At 37.6% G+C, this 26,367-nt stretch overlaps 2 protein-coding genes across 3 annotated transcripts; one reads left to right on the forward strand and one right to left on the reverse strand.

Moving 5' to 3' along the window:
- Window positions 1-999: 999 nt before the first annotated feature.
- On the reverse strand, window positions 1,000-16,166 carry LOC113667964 (dolichyl-diphosphooligosaccharide--protein glycosyltransferase subunit STT3B). The gene is made up of 20 exons (XM_089181409.1): window positions 15,913-16,166; window positions 13,931-14,039; window positions 13,191-13,300; window positions 12,775-12,863; window positions 12,055-12,143; window positions 11,526-11,591; window positions 10,759-10,858; window positions 9,948-10,046; window positions 8,958-9,104; window positions 8,740-8,788; window positions 7,835-7,989; window positions 6,737-6,969; window positions 5,994-6,199; window positions 4,939-5,010; window positions 4,647-4,746; window positions 3,676-3,849; window positions 3,158-3,271; window positions 2,745-2,869; window positions 2,115-2,202; window positions 1,000-1,630 (listed from the first exon to the last, which is right to left on the reverse strand). The coding sequence occupies exons 1-20, from the start codon at window positions 16,107-16,109 to the stop codon at window positions 1,517-1,519; spliced, it is 2,436 nt and encodes an 811-aa protein (XP_089037535.1). The 5' UTR covers window positions 16,110-16,166; the 3' UTR covers window positions 1,000-1,516.
- A 1,026-nt stretch (window positions 16,167-17,192) lies between these two features.
- LOC113667976 (protein boule-like) lies at window positions 17,193-25,338 on the forward strand. 2 transcript variants are annotated; one of them, XM_027183853.2, is made up of 8 exons: window positions 17,193-17,447; window positions 19,483-19,587; window positions 19,745-19,836; window positions 20,337-20,391; window positions 21,251-21,313; window positions 22,145-22,190; window positions 22,322-22,386; window positions 23,703-25,338. In XM_027183853.2, the coding sequence occupies exons 1-8, from the start codon at window positions 17,415-17,417 to the stop codon at window positions 23,823-23,825; spliced, it is 582 nt and encodes a 193-aa protein (XP_027039654.2). In that variant the 5' UTR covers window positions 17,193-17,414; the 3' UTR covers window positions 23,826-25,338. The 2 variants fall into 2 exon arrangements, with proteins under 2 accessions (XP_027039654.2, XP_089037536.1); XM_089181410.1 differs by lacking the exon at window positions 17,193-17,447 and having other exon boundaries at window positions 19,312-19,587; window positions 23,703-23,966.
- The last annotated feature ends 1,029 nt before the right edge of the window (window positions 25,339-26,367 follow it).

Consider the following 26,367-nt stretch of genomic DNA (forward strand, 5'->3'; position numbering starts at 1 on the left):
ACATACGTTGTCGAGATGAGTGAGTGAGTGCAACAATAGAATTCCGATCTTGACCCAATTTTAACCTGATGTTTCCCGGGCCACTTGTTGTTTTTTTTCGGAGCATCTTAGTAGCTCGAAATCGCACTCAATATAAAGTTGAGTTCTCTCCTTTTTCGATTTCTGGCTAATAGCCACTAGCACATTATTTTCTCAGTTCTTACCTTGACACTACGGAAGACAGCAGAAGACGATAAAAATCTCACAAATCATTTTTGGATTGTGTGCGATTAAAAACAAAATTTTTCTTTTAGTCCCTCTTATGCGCAAGTGCAAAGAAGTGTTTCTGATAATGGCTGTGAGGATCGAAAACATCTTTTACTTTTTCGGTATGAACGGAATTTTCCGCTGCGTGAAAACGCAGTTTTCAATTCATCCAGTTAAGTGAGGCCCGGGGGAGAGGAGTACTTGGGTAAAATTTAGCTAAGTATGAGCCACTAGCTTCTCAGAACCCCTAATCCATTGTAACCTGTTCTTTGTTCGACAACAGACCCCGTCTTAATAACGTTTGGTAATATGCTAACAACTTTTTAACCGCGAATCTTCCCATTTAATAATCTCTCCTTACACGAATTTTCTTATTCCCAAAAATCCCCAAAATGTGCGACCCCATCCTCGTACACTATTGATTTGGCAGCCACATTAACCCTTCAACTCCAAAGATCTGATTGTCCATTCTCCCCTCTAGCTACTACACATTTCACTCTAAATTGATTGTGAGAATTTAGTGTTCAATCAAGGTAATTACTTCTACCCGACGAGTTTGAGTAATCTCACTACCTGTTTGCTGGATAATGTATGAATACCGTGGGGAGAAGTTACATGGTAATCAATTCGTGAAAATGTGACCCCATCTAAGGACAAATCCCTATGAGCCTATTACGAAGAGGTGCTTCTCCCGGGAAATGAGGACGGGGCCAAGGAAAATAAGCAAAGGAAATTCAGAAATTACTTAAGTCATTCGGTTGAAATGTTTGTTTTATTTTACAACGGTTGGTTTAACAGGATATTTCCAAATTAAATTTATTTCACCGAAGAGCAAACGAGATGGACTTTTTAAATTGGAAAAACTAGTAATAATTAAAAACATTAGCATCACAATGCTGCTACTTTTGAACGAAAACACCCAAAAGTAAAGCACACGGAGGTATCGAAGTCAAAGCAGTTCTCCACCAAGTTATGTTCAGTTACCTTTGAACTACTAGCTTTTGTGTCAAATCTCAATGCCTTCAAATGAAGCTGCGAACAATCCTTACACGTTTAAGTTACACAGTCAAAAATTACCTTCATCTCGGAAAAACTTAAAAATTAACCAATGACTTTAAAGACAAGACTTCCAGTTATCAGTCCTAAAACATTTCAACTACTCGAAAAACTGGAGTTGCTAAAGGTTTGTCTACGAATGGAATAAACACAATGATTCTTGCACGTGGCGGAGAACGTTTATTGTGTTTCGCATGACGTCGTCACTTGCCGCTCATGTGCTCTTCTTCGCTTTCTTAGCTTTTGTCGTCTTCTTCTTCCCTTTTCGTTGAACTCTCTTTCCTTGAATTACGTTAAGTTTATCTTTGATGTGTCCCTTCCTATTATTCTGTAAAAGGAGAAGAAAAAAACAAGGTGGTATAGTGTGCTTACAGAAAAACTGTGCAGTATTGCGGTTTACTCGTTCGCAGAATACACATCTCCAAGTGCTCGAAAATTTTTCCGTGAACTCACTATTGCGAGAGGCGTAGCAGTTTTCTCAGAGCGAAGCTTGAAGTAACTGCGAGCTACGAGGACCGATTTACGTGCAAATTTTTTGAGAGAACTGGTACCAATTCTTTGTGCAGGAACAGGCGACCGGTATCCTTCAAGGACTCGCTGATATCTACGTAAAAGCGGAGTCACTCACAAGTCAACGAGAGCCGTGAGAAGAAGTAAACCAATGAAAACTGCAGAAAAAGGAAGAGGACTTTCTCGATGCGCATAAGGATTATATCAAAGGCTAAAGGGGCGTGAACCGTCATATCTCAAAAAGATCTGGAAAAATATTTATCACGAGATGAACCATAGGAAGGTCTGTCAGTAGCACTTACCCTTCTCGGAATATATTTGGTTTTAGGTTTTAAATTTGTTGTCCTCAGAGGTACTTTGCTCTTGACTCGATTTGCATAATCTTTAACCCTGGTCATACCAAAAAAAATTGTGTGATCACTCAGTTAAGTAGATACAACTTGATGTAAAGAGACATACACTTACATCAGTTTAAACGGAAAAAAAAACAAACTTCACTGAAGGCTCTCAACGGCTACAGTAATTTCATGGCAACTAAAAGACGTTTAATCGAGAACTAGATTGGTGTTGCTTCACTTCGCTCTGTGATTGGTCTGTAGACAACTCGCGCCACCATCTCAACCAATCAGAAGCAAGACTACGACCAATTGTGCCTTGATCACCCGCGTTTTCCCGGTTTTGTTTTTCAGTTTGCTAGTTTTAAGTTTCAATTGGCTTCACGTCATATTCTCCTATGCTCTAATTGGCTGTTGTGATTACTATGGTTTTTGTTTACCACACTCAGTGGAAATACGCTCAACTGAATCAACCTGACAAAACCGAACCTACGTCTGAAACTTGCTGGAAAGAAGTTTGAGAAGAAGAAAATTACTTGAAACTAAATATAAATGATCAATCTTACTTCAGATCAGTGTTTCCTAAGAGCAACTTACTTGTAAATCCTAACTAACCAATGCTCGGAAGTGAAAGCTTCCTCTAAATGTTCTAAATTAAAGTTTTTGTTTCCGATTTCTACGTTACGAGTCCTGTCAAAACCAGACGGAGACCGAAAGTCCAACTGAAAATAATGAAGAAAAAGGAAATGCGTTATATAAATAGTAAAAAGAGTTTCTTTCAATTAGAGATCAAGAGAAAGAAAAAAAATTGTCAATCTTAAAAAGGGGGTGGCCATCGCATCCTTGCAATATTGGCGATTGTCAAATGCATTCTGTCACGCATTCGCAACATTTTGGTAAAAGTTCCCTTTCTTCGCGGTTATGAATATTATAAGTAGAAAACTATGCAATGTCAATCAACAGATGGCTAAACTGTACATGTTCAACACCAACAAATTTAAACAGTTTACCTGCATCTCCCCAAAGCGATAATAACACATTTTGTACATGAGACAGTTGAGAAGGATTGGAGACCCTGCCGAGTCCACCCGGAACTCGCCTTGTGGAGTGAAGTAATCTGACTCCTATAAACCAACATACCAAGAAATCAACTCGCAGAAACAAGTAAAAAGAGGAGAGAATAGTAGAAGTGCAGTAAGGGAAGGGACGAGGGGAAAGGGCTTGTAAAGGAGGAGAGTTATGGGGTCCAGTTCACCCCCTTCCGAAAAAAACAAAAAAAACAAACAGACACTGCAACTCACTTGGTGTTAGATCAAGACAAGAACATCTACCTGATAACTTTGAGTATTCTCATTACCTGTTTGCTGGATAACGTATGGATAAAATATGGGGAGAAGTCACACGTTTGCCACTTTTGGGAATTGAAAGGTCAAAGAAAAGGTATCTGAAGGCGAATGTTCCTCCTTCTCCTAAGCAATAACAAAGAAATTTAAGATAGCCACTGCCAATATTTCAGATTTAGACTAGCCTTGATTTCTTGAGGGTGCTCGCCTTCGGCAATTCTGACCATCCAAAGGAACTTGTTAATGTCATCACCAGAATAACCAATCACACCACCGAATATAACCAAGACATAATCCACGTCCAACATCTTCATTATCTTATAAGCTGATGTCTCGTTTGATGACATGGCCTTTCCTACCTGGAAATTTAACAAAAGAAAGTCAAACGAAAAGTAAAAAGTCAAGGAGACAAGGGTTTCGGCTTGGCGTCCGATATGAACGCTACCAAGACGCAAGAGTCGTTAAAAAACTGACCGTAAGGACAGAGGACGAACACAAAAAAATCTTAACAAAGTTTAAGTCTTTCTCTCCCTAAATCCCCACATCAATTCTCCTAACCTCTGCCATACATTTCTAATGATTTTAGCACTGAGAATTTGGGGTTCAATCTGGCTATATCTTGTACTTGATATTTTCTTTCTTCTCATTACCTCTTAGCCTGGCTATGTATTGATATCATAACGAGAAAATGTCTATTGATCATTCCAAGGACTGAAAGGGTTAACTGGTCTACAGGTTTGATGGATTTTGAAAAACAAATTCCTTCGAAGCTTAAAACGAAACGAAATTGCTCAGCAAATATTCCTCATTCCCAAAATGCAGAAAAAAAAAAGCCGTTAGCAATTTAACCTTTTACACCTTAACATCAGTATGCAAATTCTCCATACTGTTCTCCACACATTTCCAAAGGTGCTGACAAGGAGAAGTTGTTTAGCAATCAACAGCTTCTCCAGTTGGTGATCATTTCCTTTCTTCTTATGACCTTAATGTGTGATTCAGGGGTGATATTGTAGGGAGAAATTAAATGCAAGTCACTCATAGGTGTCACAGGGTTACTAGTAAAAGTTAACATAAGGAGTACTCATCACTCATTTCCAAAACATTATTAATAATAACAATAATAAAACTACTACTAATAATGATAATAAGCTTGTACCAGAGCTATATGGCTGTTATTCCAAGTGTTATTGTCCACAAGTGTTGTTCTATTTGCCATGCCAGCAATCTGATATCCGTAGTCCCACCAAGACATGACCCTGAAAGAAGAACAATACCAAGTTACATAACATGGAAAACTTCCAAGAGCATTATCATAATTTTTGGTCCTTTTCCACCCCTCCAAGGAAAGTATGCTTCACTTGAATATCAGGTACCTTAGCAAAATAGCCTTAATGTGGGAAAACTAACTTCTTGATATCATAAAAATAAGAGACCAAGGTAGAACATACCGTGCATTGTCATCTGTGTTTTGTCTAAGCCAGAAATATGCCTCTCGGAAATCATCCAAAATGTTTCGACTCCTGAATAGAGACAATTAAATGTTAATTAACAACTTTCAACCAAGGATGAACATTTTGGAACACTTCTGCAACACCACCCTTAAAAAACATGTCCTTTTCACCATGTGGTCCTATCTGTCCACTACCTAGCACAGTTTACCTTTTTAACCCTTGATCCCCTGACATCAGTATCTATATTCTCCATACTGTTCACTATACATTTGCCAAGGTGCTGACAAAGAGAATTTGTCTAATAATCAAGAGCTGCTTTAGTTGGTGATCATTTCCTATATTCTCATGACCTTAATGTTTGATTCAAGGGTGATATTGTAAGGAGAAATTAGATGCTAGATTCTCTTTGGGGTTAAAGGGTTAACTTGGTTGATTATTAAATTTGCTGTCAATATTGTTTTGGAGAAGAGGATGTTGGTCACTTTCAAAAGGAAATTGTCATGGTCATGGAAAGAAGTTGCGTGTGTTTTTCAAAGGTGTTCCATGCACTTTTGGCCAGGATTGTATCATCCTAACTGTTGAGGGACCAAGGTGTCTGAGACAAAAATAGGATGCAAAGAGCTGTGATAGGGTCCAAGAGGAATGCCAAAATTTGCCTCGCTCCACACATGTGGGAGACCTCAATGGCCTAACAGTTAACCCTTTAACTCCCAAGATCTGATTTTTAATTCTCCCATTTAGCTGTTGCACATTTCTTTGAAATTTAGTTACAAGAATTTGGTGTTATATCATGATAACAACCTCTAAATGATAAGTTTTATTAATCTCATTACCTGTTTGTTGGATAGTGTATGGAAATTGTTGGGAGAAGTTACATGTAAACCACTTCTGAGAGCTAAAGGGTTAATATGCTTGACTCCCAAGTCATATGGTGAGATTTCAAGAACTGGCCAGTTCATTATGAAGTGTTATTGGGTCAGACACTTGTCTCTCTCCTCCCACATGGATACCAGTTGGTAGGGACAATAAAAAGCCACAATAATAAGCCTTACCCATCATAGTTTGTAGAGGCTAACACAACAGAGGGACTTGAATAGGCATTGCTGGTCACCCATGTGCAATGCACTGCAAACATCATCAGCATCATCACTGTACACATCACTACCATTCCCTTCAGATTTGCACCAATTGCCTCATCATCTTCGTCCTTCTCCTTCTCTTCTTGCTTGGTCTTGCTGCTATGAGACTTCTTCTTGGGCTGGAGATAAAGATGGAATGAACCAAGCGGGAACATTGTAAAGATTCCACAGTTTCAAGGAATCATTTATCTAACTTACATGAATCTCTCAACAACACACCACCTCTATGCCCTGAAAAATGACCTATTCAGAGAGGTGACCAAAATTGGAGAGTCAACTATGTTAAGAAAGGCCCACTAACCCATCAATCATGCAATGATCAAGAAAGGGAAAATTATCTAAAACTGCATCAAAATGTGTTTTTATCCCATCAACAGCTGTATGCATAATGCAGGTAGCATATGCTACAACTATAAAAAAAGAAAAAAACCTTGTTCAATCAAATACTCCTTTACACATCACAAAATACTCAAAAGGATGCAGAAGTTCAAAAGAGAATCTTAACACAAAAACATCAATACAATTAAAAATATTTTAGCCCACATGCAATATTTCCCATTGACTGAAAAAGGGCAGCAGAGCCAGAAAACCAGGCTGCAAAGCTTCAAGTCAAAATCCAAGTCAGCTTCAGAGGATTTCTTACACAGAACTTTTACCTTGTCATACAAATCTTTCTTCCTTTTCTTATCATTCTCTTCACTGCTACTATTTCCATCAGTTGGTTTAGCTGTCGCATCTTTGTTTTCTGAAGGGCGATCATCAACCAGGTAGTTGTCCAATGTTACAGAGAAGGCAATGGCTGCCAGAATGCACACTACTGGTGTCAAGGTCAACATCAGACGCACCATCACACCAGCAAAGTACACAGCTGTTGTAGCATACAGGCAAACTGAAACAAAAAAAGTACAGAAAGATTAGTCGATAAAAGAGATAAGTAAATTAATACAAACAGTGTTTTCCTTTCCAGGCGATAAATAAATCTACTGTCTGAAGTACCTCTTATTATTGCCTAAAATCACATGGAATTCTTGAAAATTCAACCAGTAAAAAGAGTGCTCTACCACTTTGAAAATGTCTTTTGGCTGCTATGCTTAAAATAAGTGAGAATGAAGCTGGCAATATTGTGCATATGAAGGTTAACTAGAGCAAAAAATCAAACCGATGCCATGAAGCCCATTATTTCTATGTGCTTTTGTGGGTAATATTTGTACACCAAGTCTGCCAATATCTGTGCAATGCTTTTGTGGTACAAGACAGCCATCTCTCTGTTTCACAAATGTTGACAGACTGTACAAAAGCATGGCAGGCATGTGAACAGATGTAAAATAGTGACTTGAAAAATTGTTGGTCATGCTAACTTGTCTACAAGATCTTATCAGCCCTAGAGGGTAGGTTTTTTTGGGTCTTCTTGGACACATTTCATTTGTCATGGAATTCTTCCAAAGTTATCGCCAACTGGGATTTGTCTTAAAGTTAAATTAGTGTTGTTGATGCAGTAGCCTCACTAATCCACACATCTCCATTTAATCACCAAGGTAAGTATTAACAACAGCACATAGGCAATTGAAGTCTTTCAAAGGATGCATATTTCAGAACTGTGCCGAACAATGAAAAAATCCAGAACAAAAACAATGCTGTTAGTAAGTTTCCCAGCAGTCAAACTGCAATTTTAAATAGAACAAATAATTAATCAGCATTGATCTATCCTTAAAGATTTGACTAAAACATCAGTTAAAGTAAAATGTTTTACTCACCAAAGACTCTTTCATCATTAATATTTTTGATCACAAACCAGAGACCAGCAGGAAAAGTACAGATTAAGACATGGAGATCAAAGAAGAATGACACCCATGTGGTTGGCTGATGCTCAGAGACAGAGGCAATAATTGGAATGTGAATCTTTGCATACCTAGTTGAAATTGAGAAAATTATTTAAAAATCTTTTCATCACTACAAACACCCTTTGAAAAGACTCAATTACTGCTGAAAATGTTTATTTTTTACTTTCTATTCATATAGTAGAACAATAGCAAAGAAAGAAATTCAGTGACATTTAAGCACTTTTTAATTTGTTAAGTTCTGCAGAGGAGGGCTTCACAATATATGTAAATGAGTCATATGCTGGGCCTGCTACTGTTGATCCACCACATTCTGTAAGACCTGTCACTACCATTTGTAAACCCTTTACACTCTAACATCAGTAGACATATTCTCAATACTGTTCTTAATACATTTTCTAAGGTGCTGGCAGGGAGAATTTGTTTAACAATCTAGAGTTTCTTTAGTTGGTGATCATTTCCTTTATTCTCATGACATTACTGTTAGATTTTGGGGTGACATTTTAAGGAGAGATTAGAAGCTAGTCACTCTTAAGGGCTAAAAGGTTAAACCACTGCAGGCCACTTATGAAAAAACTGTTTGAAACTCCTCTATATGGATATTTTGAGCAAGAATGAAGGTGAAAACAGATTAGCACTTGTTTAACTAAAGGAGTTTTTACTATAACTCAAGGAAGAACATTTTTTTGGCAGCATTTCATTTTTATTGACTCTTTTATAAAGAAAACTTTTTCAAAGAATCAAAGACCATCTCTAAAATCTGCAAAACATAAAACCCACAAAACTTTCAAGCTACGCAGTATACTCTCAGTCTGGCTTACCCAGTGTCGTACAGAGAATAAAAACGTCCACTCCAAGGTGCTACATAACCTGGTTGAAGGAAGAAGTTAACAAGTTGATTTGGATTCAAATATACTGGTGATCCTCAGAAAGTTACAGAAAACTCCCATACTAAAATTTAAAACATGTATCAGGCAAGCAATTTAACATATTCCCCATCTGTTCCTCAACGTAAACAGAAAACTATAAGCCTACATACCAGCATAAGTAAGAAAAATGACTGCAACAAACACCAAGCCTGCTACAGCCACCACAGCAAACACAAATATGTTCTTGAAGTCAGTCCATGATACTTTGCTTCTAACATACACCAAAAATGCATAGGCTTGGAGAAGAGCAAATGTCCCTAGAAAAACCAACCATCATTTAAATGAAAAAAAAACAACAACTACAATAAATACTTTTAAAAAATCATTGACCTAGTATATACTATATTGCAAATAGTATTTTTTTTTTGGTCTTCTAAAAAAATCTCTCGTCCACTGTAAAAGTTAAAAACAGTAATGTTGTTGACTTTCTCCAGTGATAGAAATTTACAAAAGTTGATCCTCTCTTTTACAAACCAGTTTCTTATTAAAAGGAATAAGCTAATTGAAGATAACAGATAAAATGGAGGGAGGGGGTGTGGTTTAAGTCGGAGAGGCCAAGTGACCCAATAACTGCCAGTGTCTTGTCACGAGCATTGGACAAGGAAAAAACATCTTTCTCTATTTCTTTACTGAGCTCAAAACTTACCATCTCTCTTTTTCTATTTTCAAAACATGACACTAATGACATTGCTGATCCTAGCAGTATACAGGATGCCTGTCATATAAGAACTTCTTGATGGCCTTACTTGCCATACAGTCTCTTTGTTTTAGTGGTAGAGCATTGGAAGGTGGAATCTGAAGGTCTGAAGGTCTGAGGGTCTTGTCTCACACTCATGACAAGATGAAAAAAACATCTTTCTCCATTTCCTGACTGAGCTCAAAATTTACCAACTTTCTTATCATATTTACTGTTTTGTTGTAGTTTTTTATTTGGAATAATTTCTTTCACGATGATCTTCAACCAAAATAAAACTGATGCTAGAAAGCTGTTGTCTGTGGGAACAATTATTTTGATGTAATGTTTTTTTGGAATGACCCCACAGATGGAGTGCCCGTCAATAATTTTGGACAGCTATCTGAGCCTCTAACTTATAACACACCTGCTGCAGCCATGTGTTCACTTGTTCGTATTGGCTGAAAGCCGACAAAAGGTACTTGCATTGACATGAGGAGACCCATGATGAAGAAAGTCGTGTATGCTAAAAATAACACAGCGAAACTAATTAATAAAAATAATTTTATAAGGTATATCATTACCAAGCAATGAGATTCAATATCTACTTGGATGCACCACACCATCCTACTCAACACCAAAGACAGGGCAGAGTCAGAACAAAAATGCTTCAGAGCTTAGACCACCTTGACCCTTTAACTCCCAGATCAAATTTGTAATTCTCTTTACTATCAACCATGCAATTCTTATAATGATAATTCAAAGAATTTAGTATTGGATCAACTAATTATCCCCAAATTTGCATTTTTCTTTATTCTCATTACTTATCTGGTTGATATTGTATTGATATTGTAAGGAGAAATTTTATGTTGATTACTCACAGGAGTTAAAGGGTTAAGACAAACACTTGAACAAAAGATAGTGGGAGTGGGTGTAGTAATTAAATTGGGGCCCATTCCACATTTTTCTGATTGACTCACTCTCCAGTTATTGATTTTCAATTAAAAATATCTATTTTTTTAAATTATTTAAACACATCATAGATTATTTTCCCCAAAAGCACCTACAACATCATAGCTTTATCAAGGGGATTACTTAAAATAAAGGGAACTGCTATCTTTAACAATCAGGGAAACCCAAAGGAAGAAATACTTGTCTACAATGAAGTTTGAGCATGTTTGTTTACATCATTAGAGAGACATGGTGAGGTATAAATAAGCAATTAGCAATAAACATACCAACATAGATCCTGAATGAAAATCTTCCCATCAGAAGAAGGAAGAACACGTGAAGAGGAATCAGATTGATAATGAATACATATCCACCCCATGCAGAGACCTGACAGATGATCAGACAAGTAAGGAATTAAAACACAAAGTCATTTTTGTATGTATGAGCTGTTGCCAAATGGCCATAACTATAAGCAAAGCAATAACTCAGTGCTACTCTTTTAATCTGTAATGAAACATTGCAGTAATCACTGCAGCAACAATTAGAGGAGGGTTTTCTTAATTATCGCAATTGTTAAAAAGAAAGAAAGAAAAAAACCCTAGAGGGAAATGGTGAGATGTTCAGCCAATGACAAAACACCATGCGCCCAAAATTTGGAATTGAAATTAACTAACTTTACGTAAAGGTAGTTTATTGAGAGTTGAGCATATTCAAATTGTTTTACAAAACAAGTACGTAAAAAAGAAATAACTGTGCCTTCATTTGGGATTTGAAAAGGAAGTTGTTATGAGGAGGGGGCCATAACAATGGGGTAGTTTCATGGTATCTGCCTACTCTATAAAAAAGTGATTATTTACTCTTAGAGTCACTAGCATCTAATTTCTTCTCACAATATCACCTCTGAATCACACATTAAGGTCATGAGAATAAAGGAAATGATCACCAGCTAGAGAAGCTCTCGATTGTTAAACAGATTCTCCTTGTCAGCACCATAGGAAATGTATAGAGAATGCATACTGATGTTAGGGTGTAAAGGGTTAATCATTTTACTCACCATGTAGAAGTAAGAGAGGCTTGTGCAGGCTGCCCAGAATACTGAACCAGTCTTAACAGACTTCACCTGAGTGAATTTAACAAAGGAAATTAAAATGAGCAAAATCTTCTCCCAAATTTAAACCTGTAAAAGACACATTTGCAAAAAGTATCTTCAAACTCCATCACAGCAAATGAAATGTGCCACTAAATGCAGCTACGAGAAAAAAAAACTTTGCATCAGCAGTTTGCAGCTCATGAAAAGTATGTAAGCCAAGAATATTAAATCTAATACACTTGGTACTTTCTGAAAGTCTAAATCTAATATGCTAAGGTACTTTCTGAAAGACAAAACAGCAAGGCAGCTCTGCTCTGTGGCAAACCACAAATCAAATTCAGAACCCTCCTTCAAATTTTTTAAAAAAATAATACACAGGGGATTACCCTTGTTACCAAAACTTACTTACAATAAGCTTCTCTGCTAAAATCAAAATTCAAAATTGTTCAAGCCTGGGGGAAATGGAACCCATACAAAAAGTTATAAAACTCACCCATAGAAAATATGTAAACTGCAATGCAAAGATAGCTATGCCTTCATTGTCGTAAGATCCTGCCACCGACCGAGAAATGTACCCAGGAACTAGAAGAGATACATTGTTATGTACAGGGGAAAAAATTCAAATAAATCACTGGTGGAATTCTGTTTCATTCATACACCTTATTTAATGGTATATTGTAATGTAGGGGCAGGTATGTTGTGAGTTACATGGTATTTTTCCAAGCCTGTTAGGGACAAGGAAAGATGTAAACTATGAGGGATTAATTATTCCACTATAATCTTATTTACAAGTATTTTGGCTTTTCTGAGCATCATAACAGTGTTCTTCCCTCTTGTAAGCATGACAGGTAAAATAAATTTTCCAACCGGTAGAACAATCCTTTTACCAGTTGAATTTACAAGAATTACAAATAACTTCAATGGTGATGAAAGTTGTTACACGAGGTAAATTTTACCAGTTACCACCTGAAAAGGAGAACAGTGTCATAATGGTTGTACCTTGTTTGCCCCTTTTTGTTCTTATCACATTTTGATATTATTTCTGATCTATTACTAAACAGACACGCATCAACATGGAATGAATTTGTTAATGAGACTAAGCCATTCCATCCACACTAAAACAATACATTTGATGCTTACAGCTCTTGTTCTAACAACTATTGACTCCTCACTAGAGGTATTATAACCAGCCAACAAAAATATTGTGACTTACCGATTGCTATAAAACAAGCTGCAAAGAGGCCAGCACGATCATTCCATAGTTCCTTAGTCAGGAGATAAGTTGCTATTGCTGTAAGACCACTGAAGACAAGACAAAGAAAATATCAATCACTAAGATCTAAATGTTATTTCACTTCACCTTCCCCCATATGTTGTTTACGATTGTAGTATTGTAGTTCTGAGAATTTGATATTGACTCAAGTAGCATCCCTTTCTTGATATTCTCCTAAATGTTTGGATATCATAGATAATCATTCATTGTTGGTCACCATTCAAAATAATAACATTTGTATCATCATAACTATTACATGGGACAAAAATAATGAGCAAGAGTGGTTACTCCTTTATGCTCAGAGTCTCGCAAAAGTCAACATTATATACCTATTATATTCATTGAGATAAAATTACCTAAACATTGGTGCCAGAAAAACGCACACATCTCTGATATGTACTGTGATGTTAAGTGTGTTAAGAGCCCAGTGGACAGATGCTGAAGTCAACATCAAACCTGGGTAAACCTAAAAAGAAAAAAGAAAACTTTCAATGACCTGTAAAAATCTGTATAACAGTTCTGTCATTTCAAACTTGATGAAAAACCATTCTTGTGTAACAGCATAAATCTATGCAAAGAGCAACTACACCTCACCAAGGCAGTTCTAAAACTTTATAAGTTTACATGGTTTAAACTAATAAAGGTCCGTGAAACACTGGGAACAGGTAAAGCTCCCCCTTTTTTGTCGAGCCTGGTCCTGCAGCATGAATGTGACCAGGAATACTACTTCTTCTCCTATAATAAGGTGTTATTCTATCTAAGGTTACCCTCCCCCTCCCTCACCCTCACACATTTACCTTAGAGCATTGGCCGCTACAAGTAACTGAACTAGCTTTGAATTCTAGATTGAGGCCTCCTATAAGAAACTCTTGGGGGCTTTAATAAAAGTGGTTGTACAGTAGGTCTACTTCTGCCTAAAAGACATCTTTCTGCCATCTGTTTGGCTTGCAGGCAGGCTCTTGTGTTTAATCCCTTCATGGCACAGCTGCCTACTACACTTTCCACAGCCACTAATGGGAAACGTCATTGAAATCCCTGACAATTGAATATAAAAATCTTCTGAGCATTCTATCAATGAGCCAATTGTGTTACTTACTGTTCCTCCAACAATCCTGCCCAGTGGGTACCAAGCTCTTTCATCGAACCAGTTCAAAAAGTTGTAAAACCCATTAGTGACAAGGTGATGTGTAGACCGATAATTGAACCTGTTTAATTGAAAAAAGATAATAAGTTTGAGTCACTTTAAGCTAGCCTGTAATCAGATATAACCTAGCTATGTAGCCAGCTGATAGGTCCATAGACTTGGTCTCCAACATTTTTCTGCGCGTGTAACTTTCATAATATGACTCTTACAAAAATTGAAACAAAAATTGAACTTTCTTAGGGAACAAGCCTGCAACAAGTCAAAAAGCTGGCTACCCCCTTAAACCTGTTACTTTATTTTGGTCTCTTATTTTAAAACCCCAGAACTTAAGAAGTGTGCATCTATATGTATGAGTGAGACATTTCAGTTATTTAAAAAATGGCTTTTCTAATAAATTTCCTACTTGTACAGGGAAAATTAACATAAAAAAAGGTTTCACCTGCCCTTTTAAATTTGATAGCATAAATAAAAGGTAGGTTTTTAACAAACCTTGGTCAGAAATTATTTGCTTTTAAGTTCATTCTGATATCCAAGAAGAGTAGTCAACAAAGATGATTTGTATGTGGTTACAATTATCATAATTTCCATGTTTTAGCAAAATTTGCTTGCATAAAAATTAAATACCAGCTACCAGTAAAACAAATTGTAGAGCTATGAATTTTCTCGTATTTTATTCAGGCTGTTTCTTAACCCTTTAACTTCCATGAGTGACCAAGACAGAATTTCTCCTTACAATATCAATACAATATCAACCAGATAAGTGATGAGAATAGAGAAAAATATCAATTGGGGATAGTAAATTGATCCAATACTAAATTCTCTGAACCAACATTTTAAGAAAAGTATGGTTAACAGTAAGGAGAATCGCACACTTGGTCTGGGAGTTAAAGGGTTAATTCAATCTGTATCTATCTTCTATCACATCCTTCAAAGCCAAAACACAAACTGCAAGAACATCTGTTTTTACATCTACCACTTCCTCTCGTTCTAAGCGCTCATTAAATAAATGTAAATGCTAATTCAAAAAGGCCAAAAATATCCAAAGCAACCATTTCACAAACAGAAAATAAGGTCATGTCCTTTACGTTGAGCAGCTGACTAAATAAATTAGTAAAAAAAAATATTTTCAAAGTTATTTATTGAAAATATTCAAACTAGATGTGTTATTGACAAATGCATATTTATTTATCCGTTCGATCTGTCTTGCACAAATGCAAGATTAAAAACCCAAGAATTGCTCAATTTAATGCATGCACTGATAAGATTGTTTGTAGTATCACAAAATCCAGAATTATCATCCCATTGATTAGAACAGAATCAGGAGCCAGGCCCAAGTCACATAAAAAAACAAACCCTGGAAAAAAAGGTGTTCCCTTAATGGAAAAATATCAAAATAATATTTGCACTTTCATACCTGAAATTCCCCACAAACAAGAACTACCCCCCACCGCGGCTATAGCATTACACTGTATTTTAAGATGTTCTCAAATACTTATTATCAAGCTGACACTTTCCGATCCATTAAAACCAAGACAACAAAAGACGGAAATAGTGGCCAAAATAATTGATGCCCTTAAATGAATTCGAAATTTGAGGAGGAATACGAAATGATTTTGACCTTTCCAAACCGAGCTCAAAAATCCGATCAAAAAGGTTGATTCGCTTATAAGTTAACTCATCCGACTGAATAACGCTAGGTTAATGATAGTTATTGAATAAATTTAAACTCAGTTGAAATTTGAATTTTGATCAAAATGTCAAAAATTTGAAAACAAAAGACCGGCTTGTCAAATGCACGCAGAGCCATGTTTTATCCACTCCCGAGACTTGGTAATAAAAGAAATCGTGAGGAAAATTCAATTTTTATCTCGGAAATCGAAATTAAAAAGAAGCGAAAAAAACTGTTCAATACAAATTCTTTCTTCTGATCTTACCACGGGTCGAACTCGTGAATGATGCTCTCGAACCGTATCACTGCGAAAAGCCGGCTCGCAAAACCCACCAGCCATGCTAAAGAAAGGATGGTGAAAGTAAGCAAGGACTGCCAGCCTATCGTCTGTGTTTTTGCCTCTGCAGAGGTAATTTTCCCTTCTTTTGATCCAGACGCTTCATTGCTCCGTTCAACCTCCATTTTGGAAGCTGGACCACGTTTTTACGGCTAAGCCAATCAGCGGTTACCAGCTGTAAACTAGTGCCAGTCTCTCCGATTTACTTCTTTATGCTCGTTTCTTGGCTTGAGAATAAAAAGATGTGGGAAACATTCAATTTTTAAAATGATTTATTTGTTTTCAGGTTTTTTTTTAATTTTACTTTATATATTTCATTCCAAAGGCATGAGAAACGACCTAACTCACAGCAGGAGACCAAGACTTTAAGTTTAACGTTGCTAATAATCACTATTTGGAAACCCAAGATCATAACAAGTGTCACCTCTAGCTAAATAAAATAATAATAATTTAAAAACAACAAATCAAGTGTGTGGCTGTTGATTATGTTGGGAGGTTCTAGCGACATTTCATGCCAGGTCTTAACACCAGGACAACCAGGGAGGAATAGAGAATTTTTAAAGAAAAAATCGAAGGAGTATATTGATGACATTGCGTATAAATATTCATCCCGGTGTGGTTACGTTAGATAATGAACGCCGGGCAGTGAGAGCATCACTTTCGACATATTCGCGAAATCAGGTCGTCAAGTAGTCCATATAATACCATAGTCTAGGTTCCACTGGTCTAGTAGATATTTTTTTTTACGCTATGCCAGATAATCAAAGTGCGCCGTCCTCGGAATGGTGTAAATTATATATCAGTAACATTAATATTTGATCCTTTAACCAGCGATCACTTATCGCAATGTTTTCTGTCTTTGATTTCATAACAGTACCCACGTTCCTCATATCTTGGTTTCCTCTCGACGTTGGTCGTTTTTCAAACATCGGTGATGGTGGAGTAGAAGATCCTGGAACGAAAAAGATAATCCAAAGCAAAAGAGAAATGGAGGAAAAGCCACCGTAACAGACTAACAGTGGCTTGAAACAAACGGACTGTTAGAAAAAAAACTCTTGGACGTGTTAAATATATAAATTCCCTAGCGATCGCAATATCATTGATTTCCGGCAAACAGAATAGAAAAGCTTATCAGCAACGGAGTCTTATCTTGTTGAAACATCAAAATTCTCATACTTCTAATTGGGTCTTATGAGTTTTAACTGACAAGGTGTCGACTGAGTTGACGCTTTTAATTTGAATTCATTTCATGTGATTGGAAAATTATCCTTAAAGAAAGGTCTGCGCTATATCTAAATTCTGAGAATGACGTGTTTTTGAAAAGAAGAGACTTCAGACGAGGGCGAGAGAAGCTCTTGTTTCCGTGGAAATGACGCTGTGTTTGAAATCTGTAAATCGATATCACTTCACTAAGTGACATATAAAAAGGCATGGAAAAGGTGTTCTGGGACACTGCTCTGAAGGTAAGTTATCATAATACTGTGGTCTTCTTCGGTAAGAGTGCTTAATGTTGTTCTTTTTTAAACTTGAACGTACAAGCAGAATAAACTTAGGGCCTTATTACATGGAGATGGGAGACCCCAGGTAAGTGAGGTGACCCACCTAGCCGTGGTCGAAAAATAAAACGCGTGTACATGCAATCTTACAACCCCGGGGTGCTGGGGTGAGGTTTCTTTAGGAGAGGCGTCCCAAGCTCACATCTCGAAAAAGACGAAGGATTAATTCTCGGACACATATGTATTTATTCATGAAGGTTTCACGCGCTGTGTTACGCGGTGTTTGGTTTCGCGATTAACCGTTGACTTAATACGTTATACGGAATAGTTTGGGAAACCAAATATGGTCGATTTACAACGTGTGTCCGTTGCGGTTTCTGGTGATTTCTGCCATGAGACGGCCAGGAAATGTACAAAGGCTAAAACATGTATGTTTCGCTTTTGAGCTTTTTGCCATGAACGCGACCCCGGCTAGGCGGGTTACCCCACCTATCATGTAAACGTGATCAAAATAAAATAAGAATTTATATGAACAGGCGGGTTACCTCACCTACCTGAGGTCCCCCACCTCCATGTAAACAGCCCTAAGGAGTTTGAGCAGAGGCGTCCCAAGCTCACATCTCGAAAAAGACGAAAGATTAATTCTCGGACACATATGTATTTATTCGTGAAAGCGTCACGCGTTCTGTTACGCGGTGTTTGGTTTCGCGAGAAACCGTTGACTTAATACGTTATACAGAATAGTTTGGGAAACCAAACATGGTCGATTTACAACGCTAAATATTCCGAAATGTGAACATTTTACACTCCTTGTGTGTCCGTTGCGATTTTTAGTGATTTCTGCCATGAGACGGCCAAGAAATGTACAAAGTTTTCAAACACACGTTTTGCTTTTTGAGCTTTTTTTAACTCATCTTGAGACGTTTACATGACAACTCGTCACCCCAGCTGACAGGGTTACCCTACCCAGGAGACCGGGCAACCCGTCCAGGCGGGTCAACCCAACTATCATGTAAAGGTGATCAAGGTAAAACAAGAGACTATATGGACCGCCATGTAAACAGGCCCTAAAAAAGTCTACAGAAATGCATTTTTGTTTATCATTCTCTGAGTGGGGACCTTTCGCCTGAAATCCATGGATTTAAAAGCACGATGTCAAAGTAATAATGTTTGACAAGTAAAATATCATGTTTCCGTCTCATGTTACATTTGTCCTGTCTCGCAGGTTCGTTATCTAAAGGCCTACGTAGATCTGATAAGTAGATATCATGGATTATTTATTTCAAAACAAAAAACAAAACAAAAAATAGAAAACTAAGAACGAAAAATAAATTATTGGTTGTTTTTCTTAAAGCGAATCGCCGATGCAGTGCTATGCAATTTTTGAAGTTTTCGATGATGGTACTACTCAGAGATTGCGATTGACAATCAAAGCAGAAAATAACAAATTAGTCCTCAGACATTAGAATTTCCAATCGGCTATCTGTGGCAGTGCGTGGGAATGTTTCTCTCTCACCATTTCCTTACCCCTCCCCCCATGTACTGCTAGGGAGGTCATTTGTTACCAACGCATCGCTAGTGCGACTCCTGTTGTAGCAAATTGGAGTGGCGACAAGTTTCAAATATCTCGAGATCGAAATGGTAAGGTTTGTATTTCACAAATTAATTTTGCGATACTTTTTTTTTTTTTTTTACTGGGAAGTGACTTGACTTGCTTTGATCCATGAACAACTACTTAAAAATCCTAGATCTGTGACAGTTTTCCATCGTGGGCGGACTGTAACCACTTAGATCATGGTTGTAAAACTTGGCTGTATCATTACCTTTATCCTTACTGTGTAATGGCTCTAAATTCGCTTTCACCAGAATAGAATCAAGAGCATTACAAACCTTAGCTATTAAATACGGCTCAGTGCTCGTCTCGTTTTATATCATCCAATGTTTAAGACAGGCAGTTCAAATGGTTAAAAATGTCTTACTCAACGTTTTACCTCAAACGCAGGCATATGTTTCGTCAGATGCAGGCACGATGAATCAGTTGCGAGCAGTCGATGACGGGGCAATAAAAATCCCTTATCGCATCTTTGTTGGCGGTATAGCTTTCAATGTGAGTAAAGCGCTTTTCTTAATTATACAGTGGTCATAGAGAATGTACTTGTAATCGGCAAACGTTTCTCCATCCCACACATGAAAAACTGACAACGAATTGACGAAACGATTATGCACGCTTAAACTTTTTTTTTGTGTTTTGATTTGTTATTAAGACCACTAAAGAAGAACTGAAAGACTTTTTCAGTAATTATGGAGCAGTGAGGGACACGAAAATCATAAAAGACAGCGAGGGATTGAGTAAAGGGTGAGATTTACAATGGAGGTTAAGTTAATGTTGTACTGTTTCTGGATGGTTGTACAGAATCTTCATGGAAAACTTTAAAGTGTGTTGCTTACAGCTGAGTTCTGTTGTGTTGCATGGGATTACGCATGCAATAAGAAAAACGTAGTTTTAACTGAAGGAACAAGTTGATTTATTATTATCTCTTTTCAAATTTCCATCGGGTTCAGTTTGTTTGAAGCGGAAAAAGAAAGGGATGTATTTTGCGCTGGGGCTATGGCTCGTAGAGTTTGTTTAAGTCTCACTGAAGAATTGAGTGGATTAAATTGTAGTACGTTCTAGTGCAGACATCGCGAAAAGTTTTGATTTAGTGTCTGAAGGTGAACAAAATAACAACTATAACAACACGTGTGAAAAAAAGCCATCTTAAACTGTTTACACCTTTGCCTTAAATGGCAATCGGCTCAGTGGAGTCCGGGGAAACTTACAGAATGCTTGAATGTGTCATGATTTTATAATCGCAGGTACGGTTTTGTTACTTTTTATCGAGAAGAAGATGCCCAGAAAGTCATGAACATGGTGAGGACATACCCCTGTTTACTTAAAAAATCTACCACAATTTTCCATCGTCTATATGATGAACAGATTCCATGTTAACTTGCGCTTGTTGAAATACAAGACTGTAGATCACAGATGAAGTCAAATGTGGTGAAGAACAAAAATTAAAAGTTACACTAGAGGCGCAGCCGTGTGTGTCACTGCTGTAAACGTTGTAAATTGAATCCTTACCCGTTACATCTTTGTTCCGAGATAATTCTTATTGTCGGAAACAGAATAATAGCATAGATATCAAATAGCGATTGTGAAATGTTTGTCTGGAAATTTTGCTATTCTTATGTCTGGAAGATTCGTATCTAGCCAATCAGCGTTCTTTTTAACTAAGTGTCCCGCAAAGATAAGGAACAATTGTCTGTGATTTATTTAGCTTTCAGTCGAAGTAATCTTTTATATCAGTCGAGTCGAGGAGTTGTGACAGTTGTGAAACCTAGCGAGAATAGAAGAGGAGAAGAATAAAAATCTAGTGAAGACGAGACAGTGTGGGCTATCCTTACTAATTCCCCACATTATCTCTATTGTGAAGGCTGTCTTGAGCTTAAAAAGCACTGTGATGACCACGCCGATGGGCATGTCTGATTTTGAGAACGGCTTGTCCAAGCATTGAGAATTTCAGTCTTTCATTTGTTTGTGACACTAAAACTCATCTGATTGGTGAAATACAAAGTCACAAATTTGGTTCTTTTTTTTCCCTTTTTTTTGTTTTATTGTTGGCGGCCTTTTATCTATTTATTGATTTTTTTTGTTTACTAACTAATTTGGAACTTATCTGTAAATATCCCTTTATTACTGAACAGCTTTGTATTTTCTAAATATCCCACAGGGAACAATCTTCTTCAAAGAGAAACGACTCAATATCTCTGAGGCATTTAGGAAACCGCAGCTCGTAAGTAAAACACGTTTATTTTGCTGGGGACGAAAGCGGCACTTTTGACCACAGGCGGCCCAAGCTCCAGCTGTGAGATGATCATCTTGCGCAATAACAGTCATGACGGAATTATAAGAGTTTGTATGGGCATATTTACGACCGCTCTAAGGAATAAAAAATACGTCAAATTCTCAAAAAAAAAAAGACCTCACCTTACTTCCACAGTGTGTCGCTTGTTATCTGACCGCTTACTTTGATGAAAAGAGCCCATTTAAGCGAGTTGTTTATTTCGAGGTTTTCAACGTTGAAAACCTCGAAATGGACAACTCGCTAAAATGCGTTCTTTTCATCAAAGTAAGCGGTCATATAACAAGCGATACGCTGTGAAAGTAAGGTGAGGTATTTTTTTAGAGAATTTGACGTATTATTTTATACCTTAGAGCGGTCGTAAATATTCCCATACAAACTCTTATAATTCCGCCATGACTGTTATTGCGCAAGATGATCATCTCACAACTGGAGCTTGGGCCGCCTGTGTTTTGACAGGCAATGCTAATCAAAAATATTTGAGAACACTCGGTTTCCGCGCGGTGTCTTTCGTAGTTCCGAAGAATAGTGACAGCTGCTTCGCCGATTGTCTGTTTATCCCTGTGAAATCACGAGAGAGTAAGTATAGTGGTGCAACTCCTAATTATAAGTGCGTTGCAACATCGAAGCGACCACAACAAAAGTGATCAGATTGCTGCTGTCGTTTCCGTGGTGTTTAAATTACAGGAAGACGTAGAGAAGAAGACGTAGGTCTTCGTATTTATTAGAGAAACATAACGATTTCTTTTTATTATTTTCAAGGTCAATCAACAAGCAGCGATGGATTTGGTAACTGTGCCTGTGGCTGGTATCAATTATTTTCCTATAATATTTATCTTTTTATGCAGGAAGGTTCGCTGCTTTCTTGTTGAGCTTTAAGCACTCTGTTAAGTACTGACTGGTACCTTGAAGGGCCCCTTTTTTCTTGTTCTCTTGCAGCCCCTACCACTTGGACCTCTCCCTCATCAACTGCACCTGTGTATTACACAGCCATGAACCAGCAGGTTTGTTTTGTTGAAGGAGTTATGTAAACTCGTACGTAGGAGCCACGTTTCAGAAGAAAATTACCAAGTTTCGTCACCTACACACCTTTTTTTTTAACTCTAAGAACTTCTACAGATACAATATGCCTCCTGGTCTGATAACTTGTAGAGCTGATCAATGTTTCATTTCATTTCATTTTATTTTTATTTAAACACGGTCAATTCATCAGCCTAAAAAATACATATCACATACGCTAGAATATTTAAAACTCAAACTATACACTATAACACTAAAAGCTGTTTTCCGTGAGTGCCGTGCGTTAGACTTAAAAAATGTCATTGATCTTACGTTTAAATACCCCCCGAGACTCGGTGTTCCTTATATCGCATGGTAGACTGTTCCATAATGTGGCGCCATTGTAGCTAAAACTTTTTCGGTAATAATTAGTGCGCGGTAAGGGAACATTGAGCTTATTTTCAGAGTCCCTGAGGTCATAAGCAGAGTCACGCCACGTAAACTTTGAACTCAGATACTCTGGAGCTAGCTCGTCCAGACATCTAGACATCATGGTGGTTTGTGAATTTCCTGTTGGCGTGTAAGATTTTTCCACCTTAAAAACTCGAGTAGCTCAGTTGCATCAGCATCATAGTTAGAGAATGTCAACACACGGGCTGCTCTATTCTGCAATTTCTGCAGTTTGTCTTGTAGCGTTTTCCCACAGTTACCCCAAACAATGTCACAGTAATCAAAGTGAGGTTTTACTAAGGCTTGATAAACGAGATGTAAGGTTGATGCTGGGATCAGGTGCCTAATTCGCTTTAGGGCCCCGATACCAGAGGCGATCTTTTTGGTTAATTTTTCGATGTGACTATGCCAATCGAGTTTATTGTCTATTATTACACCAAGCGATTTCGTCGCTGTAACCTGGCTCACTTGAGTATTGTTCATTGTAATTGTTGGTGAAGCCGTGAGAGTATTCAGTCTCTGCCTCGACCCTATTAGCATGAATTCGGTTTTGGTCATGTTCAATGTAAGTTTGTTTGCTTGTAGCCAGTTGAAAACGTTTGCTAGGTCTTCATTTAGACAAAACTGAACATTCTCAAGATTACTGCCCGCGTATGTAAGGTGCGTGTCGTCAGCGTACATTCTTGGTTTACAATTTGATAAGCAATTTGGAAGATCGTTAATATATAATAAGAACAATAATGGACCGAGGATGGTCCCTTGAGGTCCCATTGATGTCAATCTCGTATGCCCCTCCGCCGTATCCGACCCCGCTGCCCACACTAACAACTTTAAATGTTTTTGCAAACAGATTTCATATTTCCATACACAGGCACCTCAGATGCCACAACTACAGCTTTCATCTTCAAGGACTTGGCCTGTGGTACAGGGAATCCCCATGCCTCAACAACCGGCCGCTGAAATAGTTTGGGTACCACAATATTACTATTATTAGTTAACTAACAAACAAAGTTTTTCCAAAGATTGCGCGAAAAACTTCGGCGTAGCTCGTAAAGGACGTTCGTAGACTAGCTCGTCTGCTTTTATTATTTTTCCCCACGTCTTACTTTTTACTTTGATTTATTTGTTTTTTTCAAGTATTTTGGTGTAGTCGTTATTTTTGGTCCTCAGTCAATGAGAAGCAATAACTGCGCTAACTTGCGAATGCTACGTTATTTCGGATCGTTGTCGAGCAGGAGAGTATCAGAAAGAGATTACCGTGAGAGTTTCTCTCGCGTTTTTTTTTTCTTAGTTCACTCACTATTTCCAAAAACCTAAGGGGATGTTGAAAAAACTAATCAGCTGGTGTCACAGATTTGACTCACTTGGAAAACTAACAGAATGAGTGCTCATTCTCCATCAAAGCATCCATGATGCACGCAAGGTGTATCTAACGATCCAGCGTTTCAATAAGATCACGGGAGAGATAACTTGAGGAGTAGAGCGGTTTTCAATTAAATTTAGAGAGGAAAATGGGATGCTTCGATTTCGCTTCACTTTGCTCTGTGATTGGTCGAGATAATTCGTGTCATGCTCTCAACAAATGAGTTACAAGACTAAAACTAAATGCGACCTGGCCACCCACGTTATCCTTGTGATATTATACTCGTTCTGATAGGCTGGTTACATTACTTTGATTTTGGTTTTCACGATACTTAGTCTGAAAGCGCTGTGGACACTAAGTGTGTGTCTTTTAGATCCACTTGGGAATGGGACTGTGTCAACCTCGTCCTCAAAAGAGGAGAGCCCCTGGAAACGAGGTTAGAGGGATCTTAAAATAACCCAGGAAACTAAACACAGCAAATGTAGATTAAGTCTTCCAGCGTGCTCTCCTCTTGCAAACGTCAGACTTTCGACGCAAAGCTTGGAAAACTTAGACTGTATAAACATGTTCATTAAGTGCCAAATCCTGGTACATAAGTAGATATCACTATTTTTACAAGAATTCCTCATCGATTTTAATCATTAACTTGTTAAAGTATTATTTTAACCACATTTATACGTGATTTTTATAAACCGTACTTCTAAAAAGCCGTTATAGGGCTTATATATAACTTTGTTTTAACTACATTTCATAGACAAAGACAAACAATTGATCTGCCATTCGTTCATACGTCTTTTTGACTGATATCTTAGTTACTAAAGTAGAGGAGCTTTCAATGCTTGTTTCAATGACTATTGCGTGCTAGTCTCGTGCCCAGACCTTCAACGACCAAGTTAAAGTTTTGCAGTAGGATCTGGGTACGAGATTATTTGCATGCTAACAAACTAGCTAACAGTGTATGGTACGTTAGATGTAGTTAGGGCCCCTAATAATGTGATAGATTATTTAATTGTATGGCGTTCGCTTCAGTCCACGTAGATGGAGTACTTTGCTCGACAACCTTAAGCCTGGAGAATAGGCAAAGTTCGTTTGGTTTAATTTTTGATTACCACCGAATCTTAATTAAAGGTAGATGAAGTAAGAATTTGTTACGTTTCCTTCATCTTTGGTCACTTCCAGTCTTAGAGCGACTCTTCTACTCTTTCTGTAGTCCACTTTACCGCTGACAATGTTTGATTCAAGACGGGCTGCACACGCTGGAGAGAACCAAACGAAGTTGTACTGATGTTAAATTTACAGTACTTGTTAATAGTAACATGTACTCTCTGGCTGCAACAATATTTTTTCACTTTGATAAATCTCAAACGTCAGTTCCTTCGTGGAAAAATAGACTGATAGCGAGACCAAATCTGCGTTTGTAGTCATGACATATTTTGATGCACCTTTAATGTCATGTTGCTAAGTTTATGAAAAACTTATTCACGATCGAAGCTTAAGATCCTATTGAGGGAAGAATCCTATGTGCTCATCAGAACATTTTCCAAGAGAAACATGATAAGAAGAAAACTGGCACAAATTTTAAAGATAGATGTCACGGTTGTCTTTAATTATGGTGTTTCCAGATTTCTGCATCACGTTTCTTCAGAAAATTTAAGGGTCTCCATATTCACTTGATGATGATGAACTTTGGACGTTTTCGTACTCTTATCTGCGTTTTTTTATTCAAAAGGAAAAACCAGTTCAAATTTAGCTTGTGTATCAGCATTTTTTACCAATGAAATATTTGTCGTGACCGGAGCGTTGATAGGTTCGTGACGGAAGTACAGAAACATGATAGGTGATTTAGGTTGATTGACTGTGAGATCGGAGTTAGTTGTGAGTAAGCCGAAGGAGAAGAAAATGATGTACATCAAATCAGTGTGACTCTTTGTCGCGAGATCATTTACGACATATTAGAGGACAGCCATAGGGAAGGCGTTTCTTTTCGAACGAAAATATTTTAGGACTTTCGATGGTGATGAAAGCGTTCTTTGATCATCGGCGGAGAGATTCCATTTTAGGGAGGGGTTTTGCAAACTTCAAGTTTTTTCCTCGTTTCTCCCTACCGGTGTCCGAAAAATCGCGGAAGTTGACCGAATGCCCCGTTATTTATGGAATATCTTATTGAAAAATG

This window comes from Pocillopora damicornis, chromosome 9, assembly GCF_964200805.1.
Source record: "Pocillopora damicornis chromosome 9, jaPocDami1.2, whole genome shotgun sequence".
Lineage (NCBI taxonomy): Eukaryota > Metazoa > Cnidaria > Anthozoa > Scleractinia > Pocilloporidae > Pocillopora > Pocillopora damicornis.

What these genes read in the sequence shown, in the direction of transcription:
- LOC113667976 (XM_089181410.1), top strand. Translation starts at nt 19,441, where the DNA reads ATGGTTAAAAATGTCTTACTCAACGTTTTACCTCAAACGCAGGCATAT. An exon ending in GGTAACTGTGCCTGTGGCTG is followed by an intron (nt 22,191 to 22,321) that starts GTATCAATTATT and finishes GTTCTCTTGCAG; the next exon opens with CCCCTACCACTTGGACCTCT. An exon ending in ACACAGCCATGAACCAGCAG is followed by an intron (nt 22,387 to 23,702) that starts GTTTGTTTTGTT and finishes TTCCATACACAG; the next exon opens with GCACCTCAGATGCCACAACT.
- LOC113667964 (XM_089181409.1), bottom strand. Translation starts at nt 16,109, where the DNA reads ATGGAGGTTGAACGGAGCAATGAAGCGTCTGGATCAAAAGAAGGGAAA. An exon ending in AGCTTGTTTTATAGCAATCG is followed by an intron (nt 12,144 to 12,774) that starts GTAAGTCACAAT and finishes TATCTCTTCTAG; the next exon opens with TTCCTGGGTACATTTCTCGG. An exon ending in AGCACCCTCAAGAAATCAAG is followed by an intron (nt 3,272 to 3,675) that starts GCTAGTCTAAAT and finishes GTTGGTTTATAG; the next exon opens with GAGTCAGATTACTTCACTCC.